This window comes from Coniophora puteana, assembly GCF_000271625.1.
Source record: "Coniophora puteana RWD-64-598 SS2 unplaced genomic scaffold CONPUscaffold_8, whole genome shotgun sequence".
Taxonomy (NCBI): Eukaryota; Fungi; Basidiomycota; class Agaricomycetes; order Boletales; family Coniophoraceae; genus Coniophora; species Coniophora puteana.
In genome coordinates, this window is record NW_006913060.1 from 573,820 (window position 1) to 597,605 (window position 23,786).

The 23,786-nt window shown below is 53.5% G+C and overlaps 11 protein-coding genes across 11 annotated transcripts; 7 read left to right on the forward strand and 4 right to left on the reverse strand.

The window, feature by feature from the left end:
• Positions 1-6: 6 nt before the first annotated feature.
• CONPUDRAFT_126000 (eukaryotic translation initiation factor 2 beta) lies at positions 7-1,450 on the reverse strand. The gene is made up of 4 exons (XM_007771820.1): positions 1,073-1,450; positions 709-1,017; positions 350-641; positions 7-296 (listed from the first exon to the last, which is right to left on the reverse strand). The coding sequence occupies exons 1-4, from the start codon at positions 1,370-1,372 to the stop codon at positions 127-129; spliced, it is 1,071 nt and encodes a 356-aa protein (XP_007770010.1). The 5' UTR covers positions 1,373-1,450; the 3' UTR covers positions 7-126.
• Positions 1,451-1,713: 263 nt separating this feature from the next.
• CONPUDRAFT_58702 (ATP synthase F1 gamma) lies at positions 1,714-2,783 on the forward strand (the record flags this gene model as incomplete). The annotated part of the gene is made up of 5 exons (XM_007771587.1): positions 1,714-1,779; positions 1,840-1,924; positions 1,992-2,417; positions 2,480-2,597; positions 2,648-2,783. The coding sequence occupies 5 exons, from the start codon at positions 1,714-1,716 to the stop codon at positions 2,781-2,783; spliced, it is 831 nt and encodes a 276-aa protein (XP_007769777.1).
• A 63-nt stretch (positions 2,784-2,846) lies between these two features.
• On the reverse strand, positions 2,847-5,762 carry CONPUDRAFT_82993 (hexokinase). The gene is made up of 13 exons (XM_007771821.1): positions 5,559-5,762; positions 5,462-5,497; positions 5,313-5,403; positions 4,948-5,020; positions 4,536-4,753; positions 4,467-4,483; positions 4,305-4,416; positions 4,050-4,253; positions 3,899-3,997; positions 3,698-3,846; positions 3,416-3,632; positions 3,231-3,354; positions 2,847-3,173 (listed from the first exon to the last, which is right to left on the reverse strand). The coding sequence occupies exons 1-13, from the start codon at positions 5,666-5,668 to the stop codon at positions 3,127-3,129; spliced, it is 1,497 nt and encodes a 498-aa protein (XP_007770011.1). The 5' UTR covers positions 5,669-5,762; the 3' UTR covers positions 2,847-3,126.
• A 192-nt stretch (positions 5,763-5,954) lies between these two features.
• Positions 5,955-6,534, forward strand: CONPUDRAFT_166366 (ribosomal protein L14; the record flags this gene model as incomplete). Its single annotated transcript, XM_007771822.1, has 3 exons — positions 5,955-5,981; positions 6,034-6,399; positions 6,454-6,534. 3 exons carry the CDS (start codon positions 5,955-5,957, stop codon positions 6,460-6,462), a joined length of 402 nt encoding a protein of 133 aa, XP_007770012.1. The 3' UTR covers positions 6,463-6,534.
• A 1,633-nt stretch (positions 6,535-8,167) lies between these two features.
• On the forward strand, positions 8,168-9,118 carry CONPUDRAFT_166367 (Osmotin thaumatin-like protein; the record flags this gene model as incomplete). The annotated part of the gene is made up of 4 exons (XM_007771823.1): positions 8,168-8,503; positions 8,572-8,694; positions 8,768-8,951; positions 9,021-9,118. Exons 1-4 carry the CDS (start codon positions 8,210-8,212, stop codon positions 9,116-9,118), a joined length of 699 nt encoding a protein of 232 aa, XP_007770013.1. The 5' UTR covers positions 8,168-8,209.
• Positions 9,119-10,510: 1,392 nt separating this feature from the next.
• On the forward strand, positions 10,511-13,459 carry CONPUDRAFT_126005 (uncharacterized protein). The gene is made up of 12 exons (XM_007771824.1): positions 10,511-10,962; positions 11,090-11,223; positions 11,298-11,358; positions 11,421-11,570; positions 11,625-11,674; positions 11,724-11,847; positions 11,912-12,025; positions 12,086-12,380; positions 12,454-12,551; positions 12,622-12,726; positions 12,937-13,067; positions 13,119-13,459. The coding sequence occupies exons 1-12, from the start codon at positions 10,521-10,523 to the stop codon at positions 13,173-13,175; spliced, it is 1,761 nt and encodes a 586-aa protein (XP_007770014.1). The 5' UTR covers positions 10,511-10,520; the 3' UTR covers positions 13,176-13,459.
• A 1,227-nt stretch (positions 13,460-14,686) lies between these two features.
• On the forward strand, positions 14,687-16,017 carry CONPUDRAFT_106259 (uncharacterized protein; the record flags this gene model as incomplete). Its single annotated transcript, XM_007771825.1, has 3 exons — positions 14,687-15,089; positions 15,155-15,559; positions 15,633-16,017. Coding segments are annotated over exons 1-3 (1,173 nt in total), but the record flags the coding sequence as incomplete, so codon positions are not given.
• Positions 16,018-17,283: 1,266 nt separating this feature from the next.
• CONPUDRAFT_166370 (uncharacterized protein) lies at positions 17,284-18,432 on the reverse strand (the record flags this gene model as incomplete). Its single annotated transcript, XM_007771826.1, has 4 exons — positions 17,284-17,575; positions 17,628-17,957; positions 18,014-18,080; positions 18,140-18,432. 3 exons carry the CDS (start codon positions 18,430-18,432, stop codon positions 17,715-17,717), a joined length of 603 nt encoding a protein of 200 aa, XP_007770016.1. The 3' UTR covers positions 17,284-17,575; positions 17,628-17,714.
• Positions 18,433-18,835: 403 nt separating this feature from the next.
• On the forward strand, positions 18,836-19,207 carry CONPUDRAFT_166371 (uncharacterized protein; the record flags this gene model as incomplete). Its single annotated transcript, XM_007771827.1, has 2 exons — positions 18,836-19,011; positions 19,068-19,207. Exons 1-2 carry the CDS (start codon positions 18,933-18,935, stop codon positions 19,205-19,207), a joined length of 219 nt encoding a protein of 72 aa, XP_007770017.1. The 5' UTR covers positions 18,836-18,932.
• A 105-nt stretch (positions 19,208-19,312) lies between these two features.
• CONPUDRAFT_155033 (DUF543-domain-containing protein) lies at positions 19,313-19,794 on the reverse strand (the record flags this gene model as incomplete). The annotated part of the gene is made up of 5 exons (XM_007771828.1): positions 19,313-19,443; positions 19,504-19,553; positions 19,608-19,629; positions 19,685-19,697; positions 19,750-19,794. 5 exons carry the CDS (start codon positions 19,792-19,794, stop codon positions 19,313-19,315), a joined length of 261 nt encoding a protein of 86 aa, XP_007770018.1.
• An 83-nt stretch (positions 19,795-19,877) lies between these two features.
• CONPUDRAFT_106265 (BRO1-domain-containing protein) lies at positions 19,878-23,613 on the forward strand. Its single transcript, XM_007771829.1, has 5 exons — positions 19,878-20,214; positions 20,270-20,781; positions 20,833-21,981; positions 22,035-22,336; positions 22,386-23,613. Exons 1-5 carry the CDS (start codon positions 20,028-20,030, stop codon positions 23,176-23,178), a joined length of 2,943 nt encoding a protein of 980 aa, XP_007770019.1. The 5' UTR covers positions 19,878-20,027; the 3' UTR covers positions 23,179-23,613.
• Positions 23,614-23,786: the final 173 nt, after the last annotated feature.

Consider the following 23,786-nt stretch of genomic DNA (forward strand, 5'->3'; position numbering starts at 1 on the left):
CTAAATCGAGTGGATTGAATGTGTGCATGACTAAAGGAACAGTGATATGCAAAGCGTGGACATGATGTACATGAGAAGTACATGAGGTGATGAAGAACGGCTTGTAAATAAAGAGCACGATAAAATCTATTTGGCCTTGTTCTTGCTTCTCTTGCCGACTTGGGCCTGGAAACCACTCTTGATGGCGTTGACGGACCGCCGCGAGCCGCAGGACTCGCAGGACATGAAGAAGATACGGTTCTCCTTTGTGAGGAGCGTATCGGGGGACTTGCATGTTTTGCAAGTGACATACTCGACTACAACCTCGTGAGTAAAGTTCTTGATATAGTCAAAAACACTAACGGCTCACCGATATACCGTCTGAGCACGTTCTCGATCTGCTTGGGCTGGAAACGACCCTTGATGACGAGACGACCGGAACCGTCGACAGAACCAGTCGTACCCATTTCGGCAAACATGAATTGAATGACGTGCTCGGGTTGACGGTGCATACGCTTGCAAATGTCGGCGACATTGGCGAAGATGGAACGCTTGTTGCCTTCACGCAGAATTTGAGGTGGTGCGATGGTGTAGCGCTTGCCGGTGGACATGAGGAGGGCGGGGTTGGAGGCGTGCAGAGAGGCATAGAAGCGTTGCAGAAGCTATATGAATTTACAAGATAAGTGGGCTGGCCGTCAATTAGATATTATCAGAAAAGAAAAAACCAACCTCTGGGTAAGTGTAGTCGCGGTCACTGGATAGCCAGGGTTCGCTACCAGAGTCGATTCCTGTGGGTGCTTCCGCCCCGCGAGCGAAAGGATCGTCACCCAGATCGGCGTCATCCAACTCATTCAAATGCGCCCCATCATCTGCTTCCTCATCTCCTTCAATGTTAGCCTTAGAGTCGTTGAGTTCCTTTTCGAAATCCTCCATCGCCTTCTTCTTGGAGGACTTCTTTTTCTTCTTGAGGTCAGAGAAGTCGAGATCCTCAGTCGCGGCTGCTACCGTGGGCGTGGACGTGCCAGACTCCTCGTCACCCTGATAATTATCTCATTAAATTACGAGCAGAAACACTGAAATATCGGAGACGTACGAGATCCATAGGAATGTCCTTCTTCTTTTTCTTCTTCTTCAAACCCTCCGGGAACATCGTCTTGAAGTCATCCTCCTCCTTTCCATCAGCAGCATCGCCATCCAGGCTTTGCTTCATCTGTTCATGTAAAGTGGTAGGACCGAGGTCGACGGCATCGCCATTGGTGGTAGTCGCGTCGATTGTTGTCGGGGCAGGGGTGGTGGGGTCAGCATCAGCACCCAGAGGATCTTCGGTGAAGGCGACAGTCTTCTTTTTGCGCTTCTTGAGCGAAGGATCAAAGAGAGGTTCCTCTGAGGCCATGATGTCGTTGTTTTGTGTCAAAGGACTCGCTGAAGTATGCAATGACACAGCGTTAGAGCGAGTGATCGTATGCGTCTGACTCGAGGACGCTGCCAATATCTTAATCAGGAGGGGCGACTTGCCGAGTCAGTTTTGGCTCCGCTCTAAGTGCGGCATGAGTTGAATGTCCGCCCGCGCTCCGCCGAGAGTGCCCGAGTGTGGTGAACGACTTGTAGAATACATAGAAATCGTTTCCCCCTTCCCCTTCCGCTGACCACCCCGACATGCTCGCCCGTCAGTCACTCCTTCGCGCTGCGGCCAAGCAGGCTCCCCAGGCGGCTGCGCCCCAAAATGCCCGCAACATGGCCACCCTTCGCGAGCTTGAACTTCGGCTGAAGTCGGTCAAAAACATCGAGAAAATCACCAAGGTACGCTTCGGAGCGCGTCAAGTCGCTAAACGAACATGTTTTGACAACAGAATCATGTAGTCCATGAAGATGATTGCCTCTACCAAGCTCGCCAAAGCCCAGCGCGCTATGCAGAGCGGCAAGGAGTACGGTTTGGCCAACTCTGGTATGTCCTACTGCTCCTCATTTCCACATCTGCCATAATGTCTTAATGCATCCCTCTCCTCGGGCAGAAATCTTCCAGCACACCATTGCTGAGGAGAAGGACGCTTCAAAGAAGAAGCTTGTCATCGTTGTCTCCTCCGATAAGGGCCTTTGCGGCGGTATCCACTCTTCCGTGTCCAAGTTCACCCGCCGTGCGCTCGGCCAGACTGGTGGTGAGGAGCCCACGATCGACCCGGAGTCGCCCATCGCCGTCATTGGTGACAAGTCCAAGGCCCAGATCCAGCGTGTCCTGAGCAAGAACCTTACCCTCACGTTCAACCAGATCGGCCGTGACGTGCCCACGTTTGCTGACGCCGCTAGCGTTGCGGACCTCATCCAGAAGAGCGACGTCAAGTACGACAGCATCGTCCTCGTCCACAACAAATTCGTCTCCGCAATCTCGTACGAGCCCACCTCCGTCGAGGTCCCTAACGAGGCCCAGCTCAAGGAGTCGGGTGCGTAGAATTTGGCACGGAGATTGTGCGCTTGGCCTACTCACACGGTCTTTTGCTTGCAGCTGGCTTCCGGTCGTACGAGATGGAGGACGACGTCACCAAGGATCTTGCTGAGTTCGTCCTTGCCAATGCCATCTACTCCGCCCTCGCGGAGGCCCACGCTTGCGAAATCAGCGCTCGGTGCGTACCGTCTATGCGCTTTCCATTATTACTACTAACTATCAAAATAGTCGCAATGCCATGGACAACGCGTCGAAGAACGCTGGAGACATGATTGGCGCGTTGACCATGCAGTACAACCGTGGCCGTCAAGCCGCAATTACGAACGAGCTTGTCGACATTATTACTGGTGCTAGTGCACTGTGAACAATGCTCTCCCATAGACTCAGCTACTTGCGTGTTAGTAGGTAGTGGTAATTTTATTCCTTGCATACTGGAGCCAGCGGCCTTCACCCCGAAACAACTGTATCGTCGGGTCGCATCATCTCGAATGCATTTAAGCGGTGCCACATTCTGGGAAGCAGCAAAAGGCAGCCACAAAAGTCTAGAGTGGTGTTCATAACGAGTTACAATAATTTTGTCTTCTTGGCCCAACGTCGACACGTAGATAACTTGACAAACTGCCTCAGCTCGAACATATAGGCATGTTGCCGAGCGCATCCGATTGTCCCCCGCCTTTCCCCAGAGTCCATGTTCACATACCGGCCGCTTAGACGTTGGTGTACAAGCCAGCATCCTTCCGAATCTTCGTCATGGCTAAGCACCGCGTCAGAGAACCAATGATGGATTGTCACAAGAGATGAAGCTACTCACCAGCAATGATTGCACTACCAACACCGCTGCCATCTTCGGCGTGGTGGGTAACAATATTGCGTCCCTTGTCGCCGAAGATGTCCACTAGGCCCTCGTGCACGCGCTCGGGGAACATGGGGTATTTCTGTATTCACCACGACTCAGCTCACCACGAAGCTAGACAGACCGACTGAAAGGGTACTGACATTGTACAACGAACCGTCAGCACCGACGGCGCATCCCTCCTCAATGTAGCCCATCTTGTTGACGATGGCAGCGATACCGCACGCGGACATGCGTGCAGCACGCCGCCCGATGAGCTTGGCGAGCGCGCGGAAGAACTGGCGCTCGGCTAGCGTCGTCTCAATATTGAAGAAGTGCGTGAAGATACCGATGATCATGAGAAGCTCGTCCGTTGGGTCGCTGAAAAGCGCATACATATATGAGCTGCCGGCAAGATGTGAAAGTGGTTGATTGGGTAGACGTACCTCTCCATGAGAGACAAGAAAGCGGTGTCGATGATGTAGGGCTTTTCAAGCTTGTACGTGTTCTGGCCCAGGAAGAGGACTCCTTCATCGATTAGCTCGCACACGACAACACGGAAGATCTCGCCGAGGTAGCGCCCGGAGATGAGTTTCTTTGTGAGAGGATTAAATTACTATACGACATCATACAAAACAGCAGCTAACCTCGAAAGCTTGTTCTCCAGGCTTGTTTGACGCCTCGTCAACGACGACATCGTATTTCGTCCGTGGCAAGTGTTCATGCTCAAACGAGTCGAAGGCGCCCTAGAATATCCTCATAAAAGCTTATCCTCATATGTCATTGAGGCACACTCACCCACTCGCAGTTAATCGCCATATCCGCGTCCTCGTCAATACCCAGCGACTTAATCTTGCCAATGTCCTTGACGTGCTCCATATATGCGGCATTACAACCCGTTCCGAAGATGACAGCGATCTTCGTTTTTGGATTCACGTAGTGGGACGCAACCAATGTTCCAGTCGTGTCGTTGATAAGTGCAGTCAGTGTAATGGGAAGCTCCTGCGTATCAATGTTAGCATGCGCATTCTTCCGTGGGATGAAAAATCGCACGAATTTTGCAAGGGACTTCTTAAACATCTCGGCCACGTCCCTGCCCTCGGTGTTTGGCGCGCCGAAACCCTTTGTCCAGCGGATAAGCTCGCCGTGGTCAATCCGTTCTTGGCTAAGCCTCCGTTAGCAATGGGCGTATGTGCGATCCGGAGACATACGTACGAGCAGGGGTACGAGAACTAAAATGTACCGTTAGTACGAGATAAGCAGCTCAGCCTCAGAGGGCCTTACCGTAAAACCAAGAGGTAAGATCTGCCCAGGCTTAAGCTGGCCGGGCCCGTCCCCGGAGTTCGTATCGACGAACGTCTTCAGGCATTCCGCACAGAAATCAAACAGCTTCTGGCCATCATCCTGCTTCTGCTCCTCGGTAAGGCGGTACTTGGTCTGCGTGATCTCGAATTTGCCCTCGCCTTGGAGGGTAACGAGACAAACGCGGAGGTTGGTTCCACCTGTGAGTGCAGATACCTCATCAGTGCCACGTCCGCCCGCATCACGATGATGTCCGTATCCCGGGGCGCGCGAGCCGACGCTAGATGCGATAAATTGTATATATGATATCACTGCGGGTGCAGTGCGGCAACACGGCATCGAAGGAAGGATACGGAAGGCGGTGGAAGAGAGAAACTGCTGAGAGAGTACACACCAAGATCAAGAGCAAGGAAATCTCCCTTTTCTGAGCCTGTTGGCCAGCCAAAGACGAAGGTGGGGATCATGGGCTACAGGACAGGGTCAGCACACGCGACGATTGGGGTTGACACGTGATCAAATATTCAGGAATCTTGGAATGACTTCATAGATACGACATCAAAGGCGAAACAGAGCAAAAGCGACAATGTACTGGCGAGGGAAGTAGGAAACCGAGTATGTTTCGGATGGGACTTCAGAGTTGTGTCATATGCACCCGAGGGTCCAATTATAGACCAAGTAGTGTTCTGACGTCTCGTCCGATGAAGGAAATGACGAACGGAAGGGACGAGGCTGAATATGACTACTAAGTATGACACTCACCACAACCTGGTTTGGCTTGTTCAAGCCAACCTCAAGTGTCTCTGTAAATGCTTCGACGATCATGCGCATCCGCTGCGGGGTCAGCGTAAACCTTAGAAAGGCATATGTTCAGAGTCAAGAGAACAGCCCCTAAACACATTAACGCCTACAGATTCTCGAATCTCCGCAGATGGTCGGCCATCGTCCTGCACAAAGTAGCCAGTCAATTCAACGGGATGTCGTTACTTGTGACATTAATTGGTTTACTTCTTGGTAGCATGGGGGAGATCCTCCTCATCGTGGGTCCTTGTGTGCAACGCAATCGTCTGCCCAGACGGCAAGATGACACTCCCGCTTCCTCTACGAGACGCAGGCATGATTCGAGGGTGAAGTCAAGGAGCAAAGAGATGGGAACTGATTGTGGTGGGTGGAGAACGGGAAGCTGGCCTGATGCGGATCCTGTGGGGTTCGGTCAAGTGTTCTGTTCAGTTTGGAAAGACTCGCCTTGGAACGTCTGGTGAGGATCAACGTGGGAAATCTCCTCTAACGACGGGAAGCGTACGTAAGCCGTGGCGGTCATATTCCCACGGTTACGCGTGTGCTTTTTGCAAGCTCGTACTATTGCTTCGTCGATTTCTTGACAAGCCTAATACCAACGCGGGGATGATTGGACTCAAGGGTAAGCTCAACGTGCGTCTTACTTGTCACTACTTCGCGCATACACTAACCTTTCTCGTCTTAGGTAATAGACAACTCCGGCGCCCTCCTCGTCGAGTGCGTCAACGTGCTCAAGCAGAAGGTGAACAACGGCTGGGGCTCCATCGGTGACGAAATCGTCTGTGTCGTCAAGCGCGCCCGACCCATTGGCGCCGCAGCGGCTGCCTCCGCCACCGCCGTCAAAGTGCGCCGAGGAGACGTCCGACGCGCCGTCATCGTCCGCACGAAAAAAGTCGTGCGCCGACCAGACGGCCGCTTCATTCGCTTCGACGACAACGCCGCTGTCCTCCTCAACAACAAGCGCGAGATGCTGGGAACGCGGATAGGTGGTGTTGTCAGTGCAGACCTGCGCATGAAGGGGTGGGGGAAGATTGTCAGTTTGGCACCCAAGGTACGTCTGCAACTCTGCTCTTGAGACAGACAAAAGGGACTTACATATTTCTAGGTACTTTAGACGCATATTGTCATCTCAGCATACTATAGAACGCAATGTTATATGCCATATAATGCCAACCTTCGCAATTGCCACTCACAACTGCAATAACTTCTACACGTGTGGTGACCTCTGTATTTGCATCAAGTTTCTCAAAGGGCCACTCGATGCGTAACAGAGGACTCCGGACCGTGGGTCAAGCCGAAGATCCTCGTGTCTTTCGTTCACTTTGCCACCAAGGCAAGCGGGATAAAAAGAGCCGACAACTTTATTCGTGACTGGAGTCTGGAATGGTTGCGTCGCAAGGGGATGAACACGGTTTCTTTTATGCTTAGCAGGCTTACTCCTTTTCTTTTTGGCGCTGGGCAGGTTAAAACGGGTTTGCGTACGGTCACTACACTCTCAGTTATCTCAAGTCACCAACCCGAGATGCTTACGCCCACCATCTATGTCATGCACAGCCGAATATACCTCGCTGACCAGTAAATCAGTTTCAACCCGAAGAGAAGACGACGCATGATGAGCGCACATTCATATCGACACTCATAAAAATAGCTCAAATGGCCTTCACAGACGTCAATACGGTATCATGATGATTTGCCAGCAGTGCAAAATATACATTTTAAGGGTGCTGCACGCTGCTGCACGCTGTCATTACTACTGCGAGACTTTTACGGTGACTTGCAGACACCTCGAGAGACCTCGAGCTAATAAACTTCACGGCATTCTGCCCCCAGTTGTGTCAGGCACCCGGAAATATACGGTCTTCAAGCTTCCGTTGCCGGTGAATCAGTGACAACCGTTGTGTTCCGCATGGTGCTTATGGATCACGTACCCAGCATCCGCCTATTTTGACTGAGAAGTAGCAAACCTTTGAATGAAGACCACAAAAAAACGACGTGACGCGGCCATTTTTAACTCAGCATCATGACGACCGAGGGAGGCCGAGGGTCATGGGACCGGCACCATTCTATGCTGCGTCACCGGCGCAAGTTCTGTGTGGCTGTCATGCAAGGTAGACTCGGAGGTAAGAACTTGAACGTTGGTAGACTTGTGTTATGTACGACAAGCTGACGGCACCTGTGGGCATCTACTCAACATTCGCGAACACCAATGTGACGATCCCGAGTCTCTTTTAATGAAAAGGTGGAGCAAAGTGGAGCATTGCAATGACCCGAGGCAACTTTGCACTCGCTAAACCCTGCTAAACCCCACTTGCTCCTCCGCGAGTCAGCGCCGTCTGACTGCATCTGCCAGCTCACGATTGCTTCCTTCTCTAGTTATTTTTAGTTCCACCTCCGTTGCTCGACCACATGGCGGTACCGCACAGGCCATCGCGGTCAAGTTGATGACGGACCCGCTCTGGCATAGTCTGGCATGCGCGTTAGAGCGATCATTACTAGTGGTCACGTCTCCCCGCGTAGTACAATCCGTGGGCTTTGTTCCTGAATTTTGTTCCAGGATGGCTGCAGCTTGCTGTTGATCATCCATCAGTCTGACGTTTCGCAGCGGCTGGGGCTCGCTGCCGCAGCTTCACGTGAGGTTCTGCGTTCGCTGGCACCAATCGGCCCATGGTGCGTAGGCTTTACGCCCTTGTGCAGCACTGCGGGGTATTTTGGGAGCTGCGGCTCGAGTGGATGCTCCAGACGCGCCTTGACGCGTCTCCATAATCCATAAAACGTATAAAAGGTCGCCCGTTTTCAAAAGCTAACACTCACCACTCCTCGGCCAGCCAGTCTCCCGCACTCTCCTAGGAAATTCATACACCATGTCCAAGTTCGCTGCTCTCGCCGCCATCGTCGCCGCCGCTGCGGTCGCCAACGCACAGTCGCTCAATGTCGTGAACAAGTGCTCCGAAGGTGTCACGATCTTCACACAGACCTCCTACGGCACGATCGACAACAACGTCAACATCGGCGCGGGTGCCTCTGCCGACCTGAACATCTCCAACAACTGGGATGGTGCCGTCAACGTCGGCACGGGCTGCAACGGCTCGCAGTGCACCACCGGTGGTCCCACCTGGGACGGTCAGACGCCTTTCTCGCGTGCTGAGTTCAACTTCGTGCGTTGCTCATTTCATTCTTCAGAGAATGAACACCTTGAGCCTGACCATCTTGTTTGAAATAACAGTGGGCCGTCCCGGGCGAGGTCACCTATGACATCTCTTTGATCTACGGCTACAACGTCGGTATGGAGATCTCCTCCGCTGACGCCAGCTGCGACGCCTACGCCTGCACGATCTCCTCAGGCTGCGTAAGTACATTCCCTACGTCACTTTGACTTTGCCCCCATCTAATCGTCATTACGTTTATTGTGTACCTAACAGCCCGTCCCCGGCCCCGACAACTCCTGCTACTCCCCCTGCTGCTCGTCCGTGAGCGCCTGCTCCGGCGGTGCTCTCCCCGCCGGCGGAGGAGGCTGCGTGAGCAACGCCGGTCCCGGCCCCAACTCTCCCTTCTACTACAACACGTGCACCAACGCGTACGCGTTCCCCGACAACGACGGTGCTGGTTAGTAGTCTCCCTCCGCTTGTCATGCTCGCTAAATCGTTTGCTGACATTGTGCCTCCCTTCGTGTAGCCGGCTACACACCCGCCGACAACGTCGACTACACGTGTGGTAACACCGCCATCACCCTCACGCTCTGCCCCGGCACCACTTCCAACATCCCCAAGTAAACGGCGGGCGATGATATTTGAAGCTCAAAATGCTAGAGTTCAACTAGAGCTGGGAGCTAAATTATGATACTTGTACTGCACTGGTTTTAAAGCTCGGGGTTGTTGTAACTTAACTAGTTCTTGGGAAATACCACGGGGGTGACTTTGGGTTCAAGCTTGTGCTTGTATTGGTTTTTTTGCAGCTGAAGTGCTACCTTGTTTTCTTCCCGAGCCGGTCTGTCGTTTGAAGGGTAAACAGCAGCATGCACATCACGCATTGTAAGTACACCCTCTATCTAATCTACCATGTTCATGGTAATGCTGCTCAGTATGACCTCGCCAAAGATCGGGCTACTAGTCGCTTCGCCAAAGCACGGCTTGAGGTGTAGTAGTGTCAGCGTCATCGACCCCACACTGTAGCGGTAAGAAATTTCAATGAGCCACGGTGATCCGCGAACACCCCACGCTAATAAAGGCGTATACGCGCGTAAAACTCAGGCCGTAACACCGATACAAAATAGCGAGAAGAAGCAGCAACGACTCATAGCGTATTGGGTCCCGATCTCTGAGTGGGGCTGACGATATGTCCACGTTGCCAAGTTATTGGACGTGGGATTGGTGAGATTCCCATTTTTTCCGACGGTTAAGGGCTTATGCCTGACGTTGAACGGGAGATATTTCTTGCACGCGAACTTTACCATGTGCCTACGAAGAACATTTCGGTCAACCTAGGATTCTAGCAGTGCTTAAGACATTGCCTTGTCAGAATGTCTTCAGTACACTTGAGTCATGCAAGCACGGGCGTGTCCAACGCAAGCAGAACGCGTAGCCCTTGGCATCAAGCGATGTCACATTTTGTCGTAGAGCCCGCAGCAGGAGACGCGACGCAGATCAGGCACCAGGTGCACCAGGGACGATCGCGCCCACATGTTGACCCCAAGTTGGTAAGGGTGTGGACTGCGATGGCTTAGCGAAACGAGAAATTGCGGGAGAAAAAACGTGTGCTTTCAATGTGCGTAAAAACGCAGACACGTTCCGGGTCGAAATCTGCGTCCTGGTGAGTGTCTATAACGCATCAGGTTTAGTTCGAGCTGGGACGTGAAAGAAAGCAGGTAGCTGTAAACCGAGGATGCACGGTAATTAACTTTTGACTAGCTGCTTTGAGAGAGCGGTGAACTAGGGCCAGTTAATTGAATCGAGGAGCGATGATTGAAATATTGACGTGTGGTGAACAAGTTACCGGTTGGACGGCGTGTGCCTCGTCGGATGGCAGCTCCGTCGACGTCTTCCCACCCGCGGGACCCATGGAACGTATGGTTGACCCATCACTGATTCAGTCAGCATCGGCCGTCCGCCATGCATATCCCTCCTGGACCCTTCCACCTTCCTTCACCTCCATTTCCCTCTCCAGCAGCTCACCAAGATGCTCAGGCAGTGTCGGCAGCCCTTTGCACGTCTCGCCCGTCCCTCGCTTCCCTTATCGTCCCGCATATTGTCGAGAGCTTCGGCTCGGCACCCTGTTCGGGCCGCATCCTCCAGTTCTGCTTCCAACTCCAACTCCAGCTCTAGTTCTAGCAGCGGCGACCCGAGCGCTTCCTCGACATCCTCCTCGTCCTCACGCGCAGCGTCCATCCTCGGTATCTCCCTTGCTAGCATCCTCGTGGGGTATGGCATCGCGTCGGTTTACCCCGCTCGCTCCCCCGACTCTTCCGCACGTTCCGAACCCCAATATGGCACACCTGAAGACTTCAAGCGTGCGATAGCAGAGCTCAAGGAGCTGTTTGGCCCCGACGCAGAGGACATCATCTCGACGCACCCGGAGGAGCTGCGAATACACGGGTTCTCGGAGAATGACTACCACCCCGGTACGTTGCCACTCGACCCTGCATGCGGGCTCTTGCCTCTATGCATTGTGTTATGTTAGCCGTGGTACTGACCTGCGTTTTCGCCTTGCTGTCGTGCTTATGCCCCACTGGTGTACACTTGTTACAGGCGCACTTCACACCGTGGTCTTGTTTCCGCGCTCGACGGAGGATGTAGTCAAGATCGTCAGAACCGCGACCAAATACCGCATGCCGATCATCCCATTCTCGGGAGGCACGAGTCTCGAGGGGCATTTTCGAGGCGTACGTGTCACCTTCCTTCCGAAAACACTTATAAACTAACTTACACTAATCTCTCTTCGGTTCAATGCATTTAGAGCGAAGTGGGCGGTATATGTCTCAACATGGCTTCAATGGATCAGATCCTCGAGATTAACGGTTCGTGATGTGCTGTTATGAAGTCCACTACATGCATTTATCTCTTCTGTGTTTGCCTGCAGAGCAAGATTCGGACATGATAGTTCAGCCTGGCATCGGCTGGATGACGATCAATGAGGAGCTCAAGGAGAGAGGCATCCCACTGTTCTTCCCGCTCGATCCTGCGCCTGGCGCGACCATAGGTGGGATGTTGAGCACAGGATGCTCCGGCAGTAGGCTCCTTCTTTTGTTTGGGATGTACGTTTGGTTGTAACGATATCCACCAGCGAATGCGGTGCGCTATGGTACGGCCAAGGGAGAGTGGTTCTTGAACGCGGTAAGTCTTCCGCATTGTTACCGTTGCATGAGCCTCATATCGCATTCAGACGGTTGTGCTGCCCTCCGGAGAGGTGATAAAAACTCGTCGGCGTGCGCGCAAGTCGTCAGCGGGATTCGACCTAACAAAACTGTTCATTGGCGCGGAGGGCACGCTCGGCATTGTGACTGAAGGTGCTTAGCCTAGCGTGTGGCATTCGCGCTGGAGTATAGTTCTGATCAATGGCTGCGCATATAGTTACCATTCGGCTCGCACCAGTCCTCCCTACGACCGTAGCGGTAGTGCACTTCCCCGACGTCAAGCGTGCCACCGAAGCCGTGATCGACGTGATGAACCGCGGCGTCGGCATACGTATGTCTTCTACCTCATTCACCCTCTGCACAGCCCCATTCACGCTTGATTCCGACCCAGAATGCGTCGAGCTGTGTGACACCGAGTTCATGCGCTCCGTGAACCTCTTTGGGTCCTCGCAGCGCACGTACCCGGAGCGCGACTCACTCTTCTTCAAGTTCCAGGGACCGACGCCCGCCGCGCTCGCCGAGACGGCCAAGATCGTCCGCGAGGTCGTCAAGAAGCACGGCGGGGATGGCTTCGATGTCGCGCGGAGCGACCGCGAGGCGGCGGACCTATGGGCGGACAGGAAGAACGCGCTTTATTCGGGCCTGGCGCTCGTGGATGGGGCGAGGGGGTGGAGTACGGATGTTTGGTATGTTTCGTTCGCTGATATTGGGTGCTATAACATGCAATGGCATTGCGGGTGCTGACGCGTCATCGGGCAGTGTACCGGTGTCGAAGCTGCCTCAGCTTGTTCTGGAGACGAAGCAGGATCTCGCGGAGATTGGGCTGGTGTCGACGATTGTTGGACATGTTGGTGATGGTACGCTCTTTTGGTTGCATCCCCCTTTTAAGCTTTCTTGTTAACTTTGTGTCCTCGCCACTGACGTCAGGCAACTTCCATGCCCTCATATTATTCCGCAATGACGAGGAGCTCGAGGTCGCGCGTCACGCCGTACACCGAATGGTTGAACGCGCGATTAAGCTTGATGGAACATGTCAGTCTCTCTTTCAGACCGTTATCTTTCGCATTTTGTTCCGGGTGCTTTCTCTTCTTGACATCAATCAGTTGTTGCTTCACCATCATTGCTCGTCTTCATTTAACTTTTACCAGCCTTGGACTTGACCTGACTTGACACCTGTTGACACACCCTACCTTTGCTCCCGTTCGGAAAAACCATTAGTCTAATCTTTTGTACTTTGGACAGGCACGGGCGAACACGGCGTCGGCATTGGAAAGCGGCAGTACCTGTATGAGGAACTCGGCGAAGGCACGGTCGAGCTCATGCGGACCATCAAGAAAGTGGTCGATCCTCTGGAATTATTTAACCCTGGAAAGGTGTGTGAGATTTTACAACGCTGATGACGAATCGCTAATTCTGGCTCGAAGTTATACCCTGACGCCTCGGATGCCCCAAGCAAGAAGAATACCCCACCTTCTCATTAGCGCTCTCGAAGTTCAGCTGATTTCTATGGATTCTACACCGGGACCCAGATACGGCTATCTATATTGCCTGTCTCATTATAGGCCCAAAACCAAAAGCATCAACCAAAATCACTCCACTCGTTCTCATCAGTGTGCATCTTGTACTTATCTTGTGCAGTAACTATCCTTACTATCTCCCTGGACAATTCCTGCTCTAGACTGCTTATTCGCACTGCGATTCGTTCCTGCTGTTTACCCTGTACTCGGTTATACCCGGTTTTACAACTATACAGCTCTGACATGGCCTTTGTGGTATATGGTTTTCACAGTCCTTTGGTCCAATTTGGGTGCTTATGCATATGCATACGGCTTCTTGCAGTCTCGGGGCGCGAGGCGTTCTAGCGATTATATGTCTCGGTCCGATGGTTGAAGCGCTCAAGCTTCGACTCAAGCTGAGGAGGACTCTCGGTACCGCCGCCTAGTTCCACTAATAAATCTGGTTTTGGCGAGAAGTTCTGGCTTCGGTTTTGAGCTGATACGGATGGCGGCCGCGTCGTTCTCGCCAATCGCGACTTGCAACGAATGTGCGGTAGGTTCATCGTCGATGACTGGCACGAACTTTCCGGCGCGCCGCAACGCGGGTACGAGGACTTTGGGCTCTGGCTCTTATCTGGGATAGATGAGGCCATGCCCCGTTCGAGGGATAGCTTCTCCAGTTCTTCCATACGGCTCCATACGTTTTCGCTCGGGAGTGTGTGGGGAACGACATGCTTCGGCCCGCTTAGGCTAGGGGTAACCGGATCGCCATTTGCCGACTATTCGAGGACTGATCTCATTGACAGGAATCTGATGTTTCTGTTCAAGTTGAAATCGATCATCGACATGACAGAGGTCGTTGAGACAGTGTCGAGATGTTAACCGACATCATTGTCGCTGTCGTTAACTTCACCTGCGCGCTTTTTCAAGCTCCGCAATAACAAGCCACTGTCCGTCCCCGAAGTGTCCCCGACCAAAAGGGGTGGACGAACAATGAATCCGTGATTCTTACTTCAACATCATGTCATCGTCGTGCGACATCCATCTACTGTCCATCTCTCACACAACTCCTTGTACCCTGATAATCACCCTCACGGCAGGGAAAAATGACTGTTATCACTGTCCAATACATATGCCAGCTCGAGCTAGACGCCCTGTCCATGAATAGCACTCACCTTGCAAGGCAGCGGGTTCACATGCTCTACAGTCTTTCATAACACTGTTGCCGTGGTTGGATGAAATCTGTCAGACTGGAGAACATCTCCACCCAATGTCGAGGTTTGATATGCGCACGATCCCATGTGCTCGGATTCCTCCTCCAAACCTTATACTCCCGCTTTGACAGATTAGTGTCCACCTAGCTCTCGTAAAGCTAACCAGGGTCCCTCGATAAGGCCAAGGGGACACGACCTATATATGCACAGATACCGGGCACTTTCTTGAATCTTCTTCCTCCCCCCATCACAAATTAGCATCTCCTACAGCCGTGGTCTGCTCTCCTCGTCGCCACGCGCGATGTCCTACGCGCCGGATGAGAGCCCGGCCGCGCTCTATGCTGAGGGCTCCTGGCTCCAGGGCGCTCTCGTCACCTCCTACCTCTATGGGATTGTCTTTATCCTCTACATCATGTGCATCTCCTCCCTCTTCTCTCGTCTGTACCAGGGTGGTTCCTATAGCCACGGGCGCCAATACCACAAGACCATTTTCTTCATTGTCTACGTCACCCTTATCTTTGTCATTGGGACGGTTTACGTCGCTTTCAATAACTACATCACTCAGGAGGGCTTCATCAATCAACGGAATTATCCCGGAGGACCTAGCGCGTTCGAAGAGAACACGAGTAGCGTACCACTAAACGCTGCTTTTACACTGTCAGATTGGCTGGCGGATGTGCTCATGGTATGTGCTGGCCAGTATAACGTTTTTCTTTTCTCCGGGAGCCCGCTGACCATCAACGCCCTTAGATCTGGCGTTGCATCGTCGTATATCGCGACTCGCGCTTTTATTGGGCTGTTGCCGGATTCATTAGCCTCCTCTTCATCGCCTGTGTAGGACTCGGTATTGCATGGCTCGCGTCCATCTCCCAGAACACACAATGGATGGTTGGAAGCTTCTTACTCGCTTACCTCGTCCTCTCCCTCGCCGTCACCATTATTCTTTCCCTGCTCATTACTCTCCGCATTTTATACCATCGTCAACGCATCACGCACGCCCTCGGCAAGGGGCACACATCCCTGTACACAAGCATAGTGGGCATGGTCATCGAAAGTGCGGCGGTGTACTCCGTGTGCTCCGTCGCGTATCTTGTCAGCTTCCTCGCGGACCATCCCTCCGAATATGCATTGCTCCAAATTCTTGGCGAAGCACAGGCGAGTCTCCTCTGTCAAATCATTATTAGCGCCGGACTAATGCCTGTTATGCTTGATGAAACCCAAACAACAGTGCATCGCCCCACTCCTTATTATCTACCGCGTCACACAAGGGAAGGTCTACACCGCGCACAGCGCCTCGGGCACCGTGCACTCGCCGTCGATCTCGCACCTCGAGCGGCGTAGCGGCGTGACGCGCGCCTCGACGCGCGGGAGCCGCCACCTCAGCGTTCCCTACCCGCCCTCGCTCTCGCGCGCCGCGTCGCAGCATTTCGTCGGCCATAGCAAGGCCTCCGAGGGGCGGCTCGCGGGCATCCCGGACGACGACGGAGACCTCGGGCTGCCGCACGAGCTTGCGCCGTACCAGGCGTACAGCCGGACCAATAGCCATAGCCACAGTTACGGCGACGTGGAGGGTGGGGTGGGGATGCCGCTGCGCAATCTGCAGATCGCGGTGCAGGTGGATGTGCACAAGGACGACGAGGAGAGCTGTATGACGGCGCAGACGTCTCCTGCTTTCTTGGCCAAAGAGGATGAGCAGTACCATGGGTCGATGGCGGTGTGAGCTACTGGAAGTTTGTGCTGTCGCAGGAAACTCCCTCTGGAATATCCCTTGGGAGGCTGGCTGGCACTGGCTGGTGATACCACCCGTTCATAATGTACATGCATGTGTATAGTACAACATGACGTAGTTGGAGGTCCTGTAGCAACTAGCGGGTCCTCTGAAGATGTATCTCTTCGTTGTCAGGTAACACTATTGATATCAGTGACGGATACCTTCACATGGGACCTTATATATCTCTGGATTTATGGAACAACTTGACTTTCATGTCTTGCATCAATCTCTCGCTATCGGACTCGGGTGCTCAAGCTCAAGGGCCACCTCCAGAAGCAGCGCCCCGACGTGTTCTCGCCTCCATGTCCATGCGCCATAATACTTGGTACATGGAAACAATGATCGCCGCCAACAGCTTACTGTAGGAATACCCGTGTCGATTTTCCACACGTAGGGCACCATGTCAGGCCCGACAAATGTCCGTTTCCTGTACGTTCGAGTTAGTCAGAGGGCAGGCACTTTCCGCGCGCACTCGAACAGCAGATATAGGTAAACGGTCATACTTGGGGAAAAATCCCTGAGAAGGGATGAACGTGTCAGCGTTCACCACACGACCTCCTATTCGAGATACGCTCGACTGCAAAAGACGCCATTCGATAGTCGCGATGGTCTCCGTGCTGAGGTCGTACCCACCCTCACCCTCAGGTGAGCCGCCCGTGTTATCTAGTAGACCATGACCATAAGGCATTTTCGATACGGTGGTCGTGCGCGAGAGGGCCATCTGAACGGTGTGTCGACCCGGTATTCGATCCGCGCCTGTTCGTCGAGAATGGTCGTCTGTCTGACGGAGTCGTTGGAGAGTAAAAGTTGCCTAGAAGTCATCTCAGGGTTTGAATGGAGAGCGTGAACGCGTTGGAGAGACTCCTTCTGAGATAGGATCTTTATAGAAGAGTTCGAACTCGTAGCGTCGGCGTTCCTAGCCTGCTCTCGATACTTGCTGTGTAGAGGTGACTTGCTGTGAATATAGATGGTGACTGCGGATACAGAACCAAGCCAGGTTGGTGGAAGGTTTAGAATGGGAAGGTCTTGGCATTGATATTGAGGTACTTATACTTTGCACCTTACCCTCAACCGCAAGCTCCCCGTCTGTTTGCTCAGGTCAGATATCCCTCTGTCTGTCCCTTTGCATAAGATTAGCCTGCATGAAGATGAACATCCCTATCTACTCCCAGAAACGACTGCGAACAGTCGCACCTAGAATTTGCGAAGCTGTGCCTTGTATCCCTCCCCACTGGTAATGAATAGCTAGGGAGGTAGCTATGTTGCTGGTCGAAGCTTGGACGTCCAAAGACGTCCAATGTTTATCACGAGCATCAATCATCGATGTCAAGCTGCGAGAAGCTGGACATTCAACTCCGATCGTGCAATGCCTGCCACCCGCCCTGGGCGTACGAATATGACTACATTGGTAACATGAGGGCGCATTGGCAAACAACGGAAGGGCAAACATACCGAGCTCGGAGCGCAACGAGGTTTGCCGAACCAACCGATATGAAATCACGTACTTTGCGTCGTAGGCAATTAATCAGGCTGTAGACCCTAAGGACTCGAAGTACCTCCGGAGGCAAGGGCGCGTGCGCGAGCCTCCATATCCATACGCAGCTTCTCCACGTAAACGAAGGTGATCACGATCATGTCGATCATGTGTTCGCCTTCGGGGGTGATCTCCAGGCACCCTGGGTCTCGCGTGTCAAACACGCGGACTTCGCCGCGTTTGTAGCTCGCAATGCAGGTATCAGAGTTGTCGTCTCGGTAGAGTTCGAGGCTACCTTCGACTTGAAGCTGATGCTTTGAATCAGCGCTTCAATTCAAGACACAAGTTGGCGTCAGGGGCTCACGGATGGGACACCCGTATCCAGTTTCCAGAAGTATGATATCATGTCGGGTCCTATAAAGTGTCGCTCTCTGATAAACTACAGGTCAGCATCTGTGACATATGTTGGATATGCGATCTTACAACCTACCTGGAGAGATGTTCCCGAGAAGGGATAAAGTTGCGTGAGCTCACCACTCGGTTTCCAATATGGAACACGGTCGCCCGGAGAGCGTGCCATTCGATGGTAGCAATGATCTCTGAGTCGAGATTGAGCCCTGAGTGGTCATCTTGCTGTCTGCAAGGCGCTTTGGAGATGGTAGTGGTAGGGCGCGAGAACCACTTGAACGGAGTGTCGATATGGTACTCAATCTGAGTGAGCTCGTCGACGATGGTCGTTTGGCGAGCGTCGTCGCTGGAGATGGTGAGGTGTCTGGAAGTCATTGAAATGAGGAGAAAGAGGCGCGAAAAGGAGTTGACGATGAGATCTCGTTGCCAGTTGGTGTTCGGTGTTGCATCTCAGGACTGAGACTGATCGAGTTTAAGAAGTGTTTCGGGTTACACTCCGCAGTGCTCGCAGCCATGGATTCGACGATGCCTTGTTCTTCGACCTTGAATGCTGTGAGTGTGTACGACTTAGCTGCGCAGGAACCGTATCGCGAGGACATAGTATCTATGTCGAGCTTAAGCTGAGGTTGCTTACGAGGTGAACAGCCTTGATGATGGCAAGACGTGGGTGCCAACCTGTGCCAACTGAAACCAGAATAGGGGTTTTATCCTATTCTGGTTGCGGCATGGAAACTTCATCTCTGACGTCGACGCGCGCACCTACCAGCCACTGGTAGGAAATTTGAAGGCTGTATACTCTGCAAACCTCGGGCGCGCAAAGGTCTACACTTTTACATATAGTCGCTGAGAGCACACCTGTTTCCAGACTTTCTTCCATGGCACAGAAATTGCCGCCTCAAGCTCAACGGCTGCGGATAATCATCGTAACTGTACCCATCATGGGTGCAACAGCGTGTGCGTTCCTTTCGCTGTCGGCCGCCATCTCATTGACGGAATCTTTGTGCCTGCAGACGTTTTGTATGACCGCCTGGTGAACGAAAAACCGCAGCGGACACTCCCTCCTCGAACTGGCCCCGAAGCTCACGGGCGTATAGGCGACTTCATGCCCGAGCAGGCACATCACCATCCACCTCCTTCAAAGGATGTTTGAAATGCTCTATAGGATGCACACAACGGGGAGCATGGGATGTCTCTATGTAGGCTGGAACAATGTTTTAACGTTGTAGTTGCGTGCCCGACTCTACCCGAATGAAGATTACTTGCTCGCCTCCTCCTGAGTTATGATACGCGTGCCAGGAATTCTAGCGGGGTTGAACGAGCGATCGCAGTCAGCGTAGGCTGCTCCTGCTCCGAAGCCGGTCGTGAGGGCAATGGGCCATGTCCGTCCTGCGATAGTTTAGGGACGAGTTGAGTACTGAGTGGTGCAGATAACACGAAGCTACAAACTCCGGAAGAGAATGACGGATGCGACGACGCCTACGCCAAAGCCAACACCGCTGAAGAATATGTTAGTATGACCCTCTAAGGTTCTGAAGACTATAGGGACGCACGCTTTGACCAGTAAGTCCGCCACTATGTGAAACCCGCATGTTTAGCACGTTCCTTTTCAACAGAGCTCAAAACTTACAGCACCGGTCGTACTGGTAAGTCGTCAGCACCCTGAACGCGCTATAAGTTGATTAAGCGACGTACCTTCTGGCTGACGATGTTTTCGCTGGACGTTGGTTTCTGGGACATAGCGGTTTGGGAGTGAATAGCCGGAAGTAAACAGAATCAAATATGCGCGAGTAACAGGCGGTGACGCTATAGCCCTGACATCCGCCAGCCCGACGGGAACATCATCAACACCACCACAGCTGCGCACATCGTAGTCCGCGCCTAGTCGCTGCACACCACCACATCCAGGCCACCTCATTGGCCTTTCTCATTCACGACCAGGCTCACGACCCCCTCAATTGTGTGCAGGCACCATGTCGGCCCAGTCGCCTATGATTTCCATTCCCAAGAAGAGCACCGAAGACGTAGATTGGACAACCCCAATACGCAATCTCATTGCCAAGTCATATGGAGAAAGTCCAGACAACTATGCTTCAGAATGTCAAGCCCTCCAGCGGTGTCGTCAGGATGCAGTCAAGGGCGCTGGCAGCGATACAACCGGTGCGCCCGCCGAGACCCCCTTGAATCGATGACATTCTAAGGCCATCCATCTCAGCTCGTGATTTGTTGTACAAGTACTTTGGCCAGCTCGAGCTCCTCGAGCTCAGGTTCTCCGAAATCCGCGTCAACTTCCCATGGAACGACGCATTTACGAATAAGCAGACCACCCAGACTTCCATCGCATACGAGAAGGCGTCCGTGCTCTTCCAGATCGCGGCAACGCAGTCTGCGATAGCGGCTGCACAGAACAGATCAAGTCCGGAGGGTCTCAAGCTCGCTTTCTACTATTTCCGCGCCTGCGCCGGTATGCTCACGTATATCAACGAGAACTTCCTCCATGCCCCTTCCACCGACCTCAGCCGCGATGTCATCAAGTTCCTGGTGGGCATCATAGTTGCACAGGCGACCGAGGTTTTCTTGGAGAAAGTGATTGACGAGAAGAAGGCCCACACGCTGATATTCAAGATCGCCTCTCAGACTGCGTACCTATACACGTCGCTGACTGAGGAGGTCAAGGACTTCATGGGCAAGGGCATTTTTGACCGTAATTGGGTGACGCTCCTTCAGGTACACTGATTCGCATTGTGTGAGTAATGTGATTTACTCATTGTTCCTTAGATCAAGTCCAAGCACTTTGGCTCGTTGGCGCAGTATTACCGTGGCTTAGTGGACGATAAAGCTGGCAACCACGGAGAAGCCCTTGTCCGTTTCACACTTGCTGAATCATTGGCCAAAGAAGCCAACCGGAACGCAACTTCCTTCAACGCGCTCTTTGTGCATGGCGCACCAACGCTCCCTGCTGATGCTGGCAATGCTCTTCTCGATCGCACCAAAGCGCAACTTGCGCTATGCACCGAGCGCAAGAACGAGTCTACGCGCGAAAATGACCTGATTTACAATGCTGTCCTTCCGTCTCAAGAAGCGCTTCCCGTAATCGAGAAGGCAGCCGTCGCTACTCCTATTTCCATCCAGGAGGTATACGGAACACCGGACGTGCAGAAGGTCATCGGCCCGGACATTTTCCTCAAGCTAATTCCTCTCAGCGTGCACGAAAGCGCCAGCGTGTACTCGGAGGAGAAGGCGAAGCTCGTCCGCAGCGAGGTCGAGAACGCTGAGAGCGCCGACGTGGAGGTGCGCAGCGCCCTCGAGTCGATGGGCGTGCAGGAGGGCCTCGCGCGCTTCAAGGCGATCGCGGAGGGAGGGATCGGCGCGCAGGAAGAGATCCCGCTGGACGTGCGGCGGTGGCGGGAGGACATTGGTGTCATGGAGGACCGCGAGGGCGTCGACACGCTCATGCAGGAGCTTGGCAAGCTCAAGGCTGGTGTCAAGGCCAAGCTTGACTCGATCTCGCGCGACCTGGACACAGAGTCGCGTGACTGTGAGGCCATGCGCGTCAAGTATGATCACTTGTGGACACAGGAGCCCTCTGCGTCGTTGACGAAGTCGATTCGGTCGGATTTGAAGTCACATCTGACCGCGCTCGAGGCTGCTTCTTCGTCGGATCAACAGGTCAACGCACTTTGGGATTCTGTCAAAGGAGATATAGGCCTTCTGCTTTCCGATGACCTGGAGGACGTATTCAGGTCGAGTGCCCAGGGTGGTCCGCCAGCGGACAGCCTCTTGGACTTGGACCTGTCGAGCGATACTTCGGATGAGCGAGAACGCGCGAAGATTAAGCAATATACGAACGAGATTGAGGAGCGCCTGGGAAGGTTGAAGAAGATACAGTACGAGCGGAACGAGGTCCTCAAGGACTTAAAGGAGAAGGTTTGTTTTTGAGACAGGTCCCAAAACTCAGCTAATTAATACCTATATATCAGATCCAAGCGGACGACGTATCCCACTTGCTTTTGCTCAACAGGCGGAATACAGGCATCGAACCCACGTTATTTGCCGCCGAGCTCGAGAAATTCAAGCCATATCAGCAGCGGATAGGTGCGACGTCTCATCACCAGCAAATTGCCTTGCAGGAGGTGGAATCGCTTTGGAAGAGTCTGCGAGATATCGCAGGCCGAGGACCAGGGGCAAAGAAGTGGGAGGAGAGGGAGAAGCGTAAGAAAGATGCCGTGAAGAGGTTTTCGCGGGCACGCGATGGGTATATGGAAGTCAGAGACGGTTTAACGTGAGCACAGACCCAAGATTTGCATCTACCTAAACTAACGCTTCTACAGCAAAGGACTTCAATTTTACCATCAACTCACGGATCTCAGTGGGACGCTGAGCCGGAATGCGAAATCGTTCGTGAACGAAAGGCGCAGCGAACGCGACAAATTGGTTGGCGAGGCCGAAGTCCAGCGGCGCTTGTCTGGTGGGCCACAGTCACCCCCGCCCCTGGCTGACAAGCCACCTGTCCCACCACCGCGCCCTCAATCCAATCTCGAGTCATCCTTCGCCTCCATGAGTCTGCAAGGACATCGAGGACCTGTGTCACCGCCTCCGAGACCACCCCAATCGCAGTACATGGGTAGTCCGCCGCCTCCACCTCAATCTCAATCCTCGCGTCAATCGTCAGATTTCCATCCACCCCAACAGCAGCCTCGCTCTCCGTACAGTCCATCGGCACCAGCGCCGGACCCTTACGCAAGCCTCGGGGCATTCGGTGGCGGCTCCCAATCCCCATATGCTCCCTCCCCTGCTCAGAATACATCTTCCTCCGGGTCACAATACGCGCAACCACAGAAACAGGGGTCGTTCCCTCCGCCTCCGCCCCCGCCATCCCAGGCGCAGTACCATCATCAGCACAATCACTCGCAGTCGTACGCACAGCCGCAACAATACTCATCGCCGTCACAATATGCGCCGCCTGCTAACAGCGGGTTCCCACCACCTCCACCGCCGAACCGGTATTCAATGCCCCCACCTCCCCAGCAGCAGCCATCGCAGGGATACCCGGGCATGCCGCCGCCGCCGCCTCAGCCCTCGCAGGGATACAACCCGGGCTACTATCAAGGCTACGGGCGGTAGGGAGTCGGTTTGTGAGATCACCATGGGTGTAGTGCGCCGTGTACTCTTAGAGCAGAATGTTGTAAACCAGGAAATTGTCGGGCATCTGGAATGGATGGATGGATGTATAGTTCCGGTGACTTTCTATAGGTAAATTATGAAATGACACGAATGACAGGACAAACGAGATACGGCGGGAGTTCCTGTCGAGCCCGCAGGCGTAAGATATCAGCGAGGAGGTTACGATGAGTCGCCCCCGTAGAGTATCTTCCTGCTCCATTCCGCTGCCTGCTGCTCCCACCGGCCTGCGCTGGCAAATAGCTTCGCGACCTCGTCGTTCCACCGCGACTCGACGAGGGACGCGAATGGGCGTTCTCTCACGTGCGTGGAGGCGGGTGGCGGGGTGGGGACGTATGTAGAGGCGTTGTTCAGCCTCTCGGTGAGTATGGCCATACTGCAAAGGAGCGCAGGTGTGTCAGGAAACAGGTTGAGGGTATGGCAGAGAGGAGACGCACTCAGCGCGGTGCTGGGCGGTCCTGCGAGCATGAGGTGTAATTGTCAGGATTTGGAGGATGGAACGGTGAAGGTGAAGATATACCTGCTATGTATGAGGTTGGAGAACCCGTAGT

Coding starts and splice junctions, on each gene's coding strand:
- CONPUDRAFT_126005 (XM_007771824.1), top strand. CDS start 10,521: ATGCTCAGGCAGTGTCGGCAGCCCTTTGCACGTCTCGCCCGTCCCTCG. Junction 12,026..12,085: donor GAACCGCGGCGTCGGCATAC/GTATGTCTTCTA, acceptor ATTCCGACCCAG/AATGCGTCGAGCTGTGTGAC. Junction 12,381..12,453: donor GGGTGGAGTACGGATGTTTG/GTATGTTTCGTT, acceptor GTCATCGGGCAG/TGTACCGGTGTCGAAGCTGC.
- CONPUDRAFT_126000 (XM_007771820.1), bottom strand. CDS start 1,372: ATGGCCTCAGAGGAACCTCTCTTTGATCCTTCGCTCAAGAAGCGCAAA. Junction 1,018..1,072: donor AGGACATTCCTATGGATCTC/GTACGTCTCCGA, acceptor GATAATTATCAG/GGTGACGAGGAGTCTGGCAC. Junction 297..349: donor CGTGCTCAGACGGTATATCG/GTGAGCCGTTAG, acceptor ACGAGGTTGTAG/TCGAGTATGTCACTTGCAAA.
- CONPUDRAFT_82993 (XM_007771821.1), bottom strand. CDS start 5,668: ATGCCTGCGTCTCGTAGAGGAAGCGGGAGTGTCATCTTGCCGTCTGGG. Junction 5,498..5,558: donor CTCCCCCATGCTACCAAGAA/GTAAACCAATTA, acceptor TACTTTGTGCAG/GACGATGGCCGACCATCTGC. Junction 5,404..5,461: donor CTGCGGAGATTCGAGAATCT/GTAGGCGTTAAT, acceptor TGCCTTTCTAAG/GTTTACGCTGACCCCGCAGC.
- CONPUDRAFT_106265 (XM_007771829.1), top strand. CDS start 20,028: ATGTCGGCCCAGTCGCCTATGATTTCCATTCCCAAGAAGAGCACCGAA. Junction 20,215..20,269: donor CGCTGGCAGCGATACAACCG/GTGCGCCCGCCG, acceptor CATCCATCTCAG/CTCGTGATTTGTTGTACAAG. Junction 21,982..22,034: donor TCAAGGACTTAAAGGAGAAG/GTTTGTTTTTGA, acceptor CCTATATATCAG/ATCCAAGCGGACGACGTATC.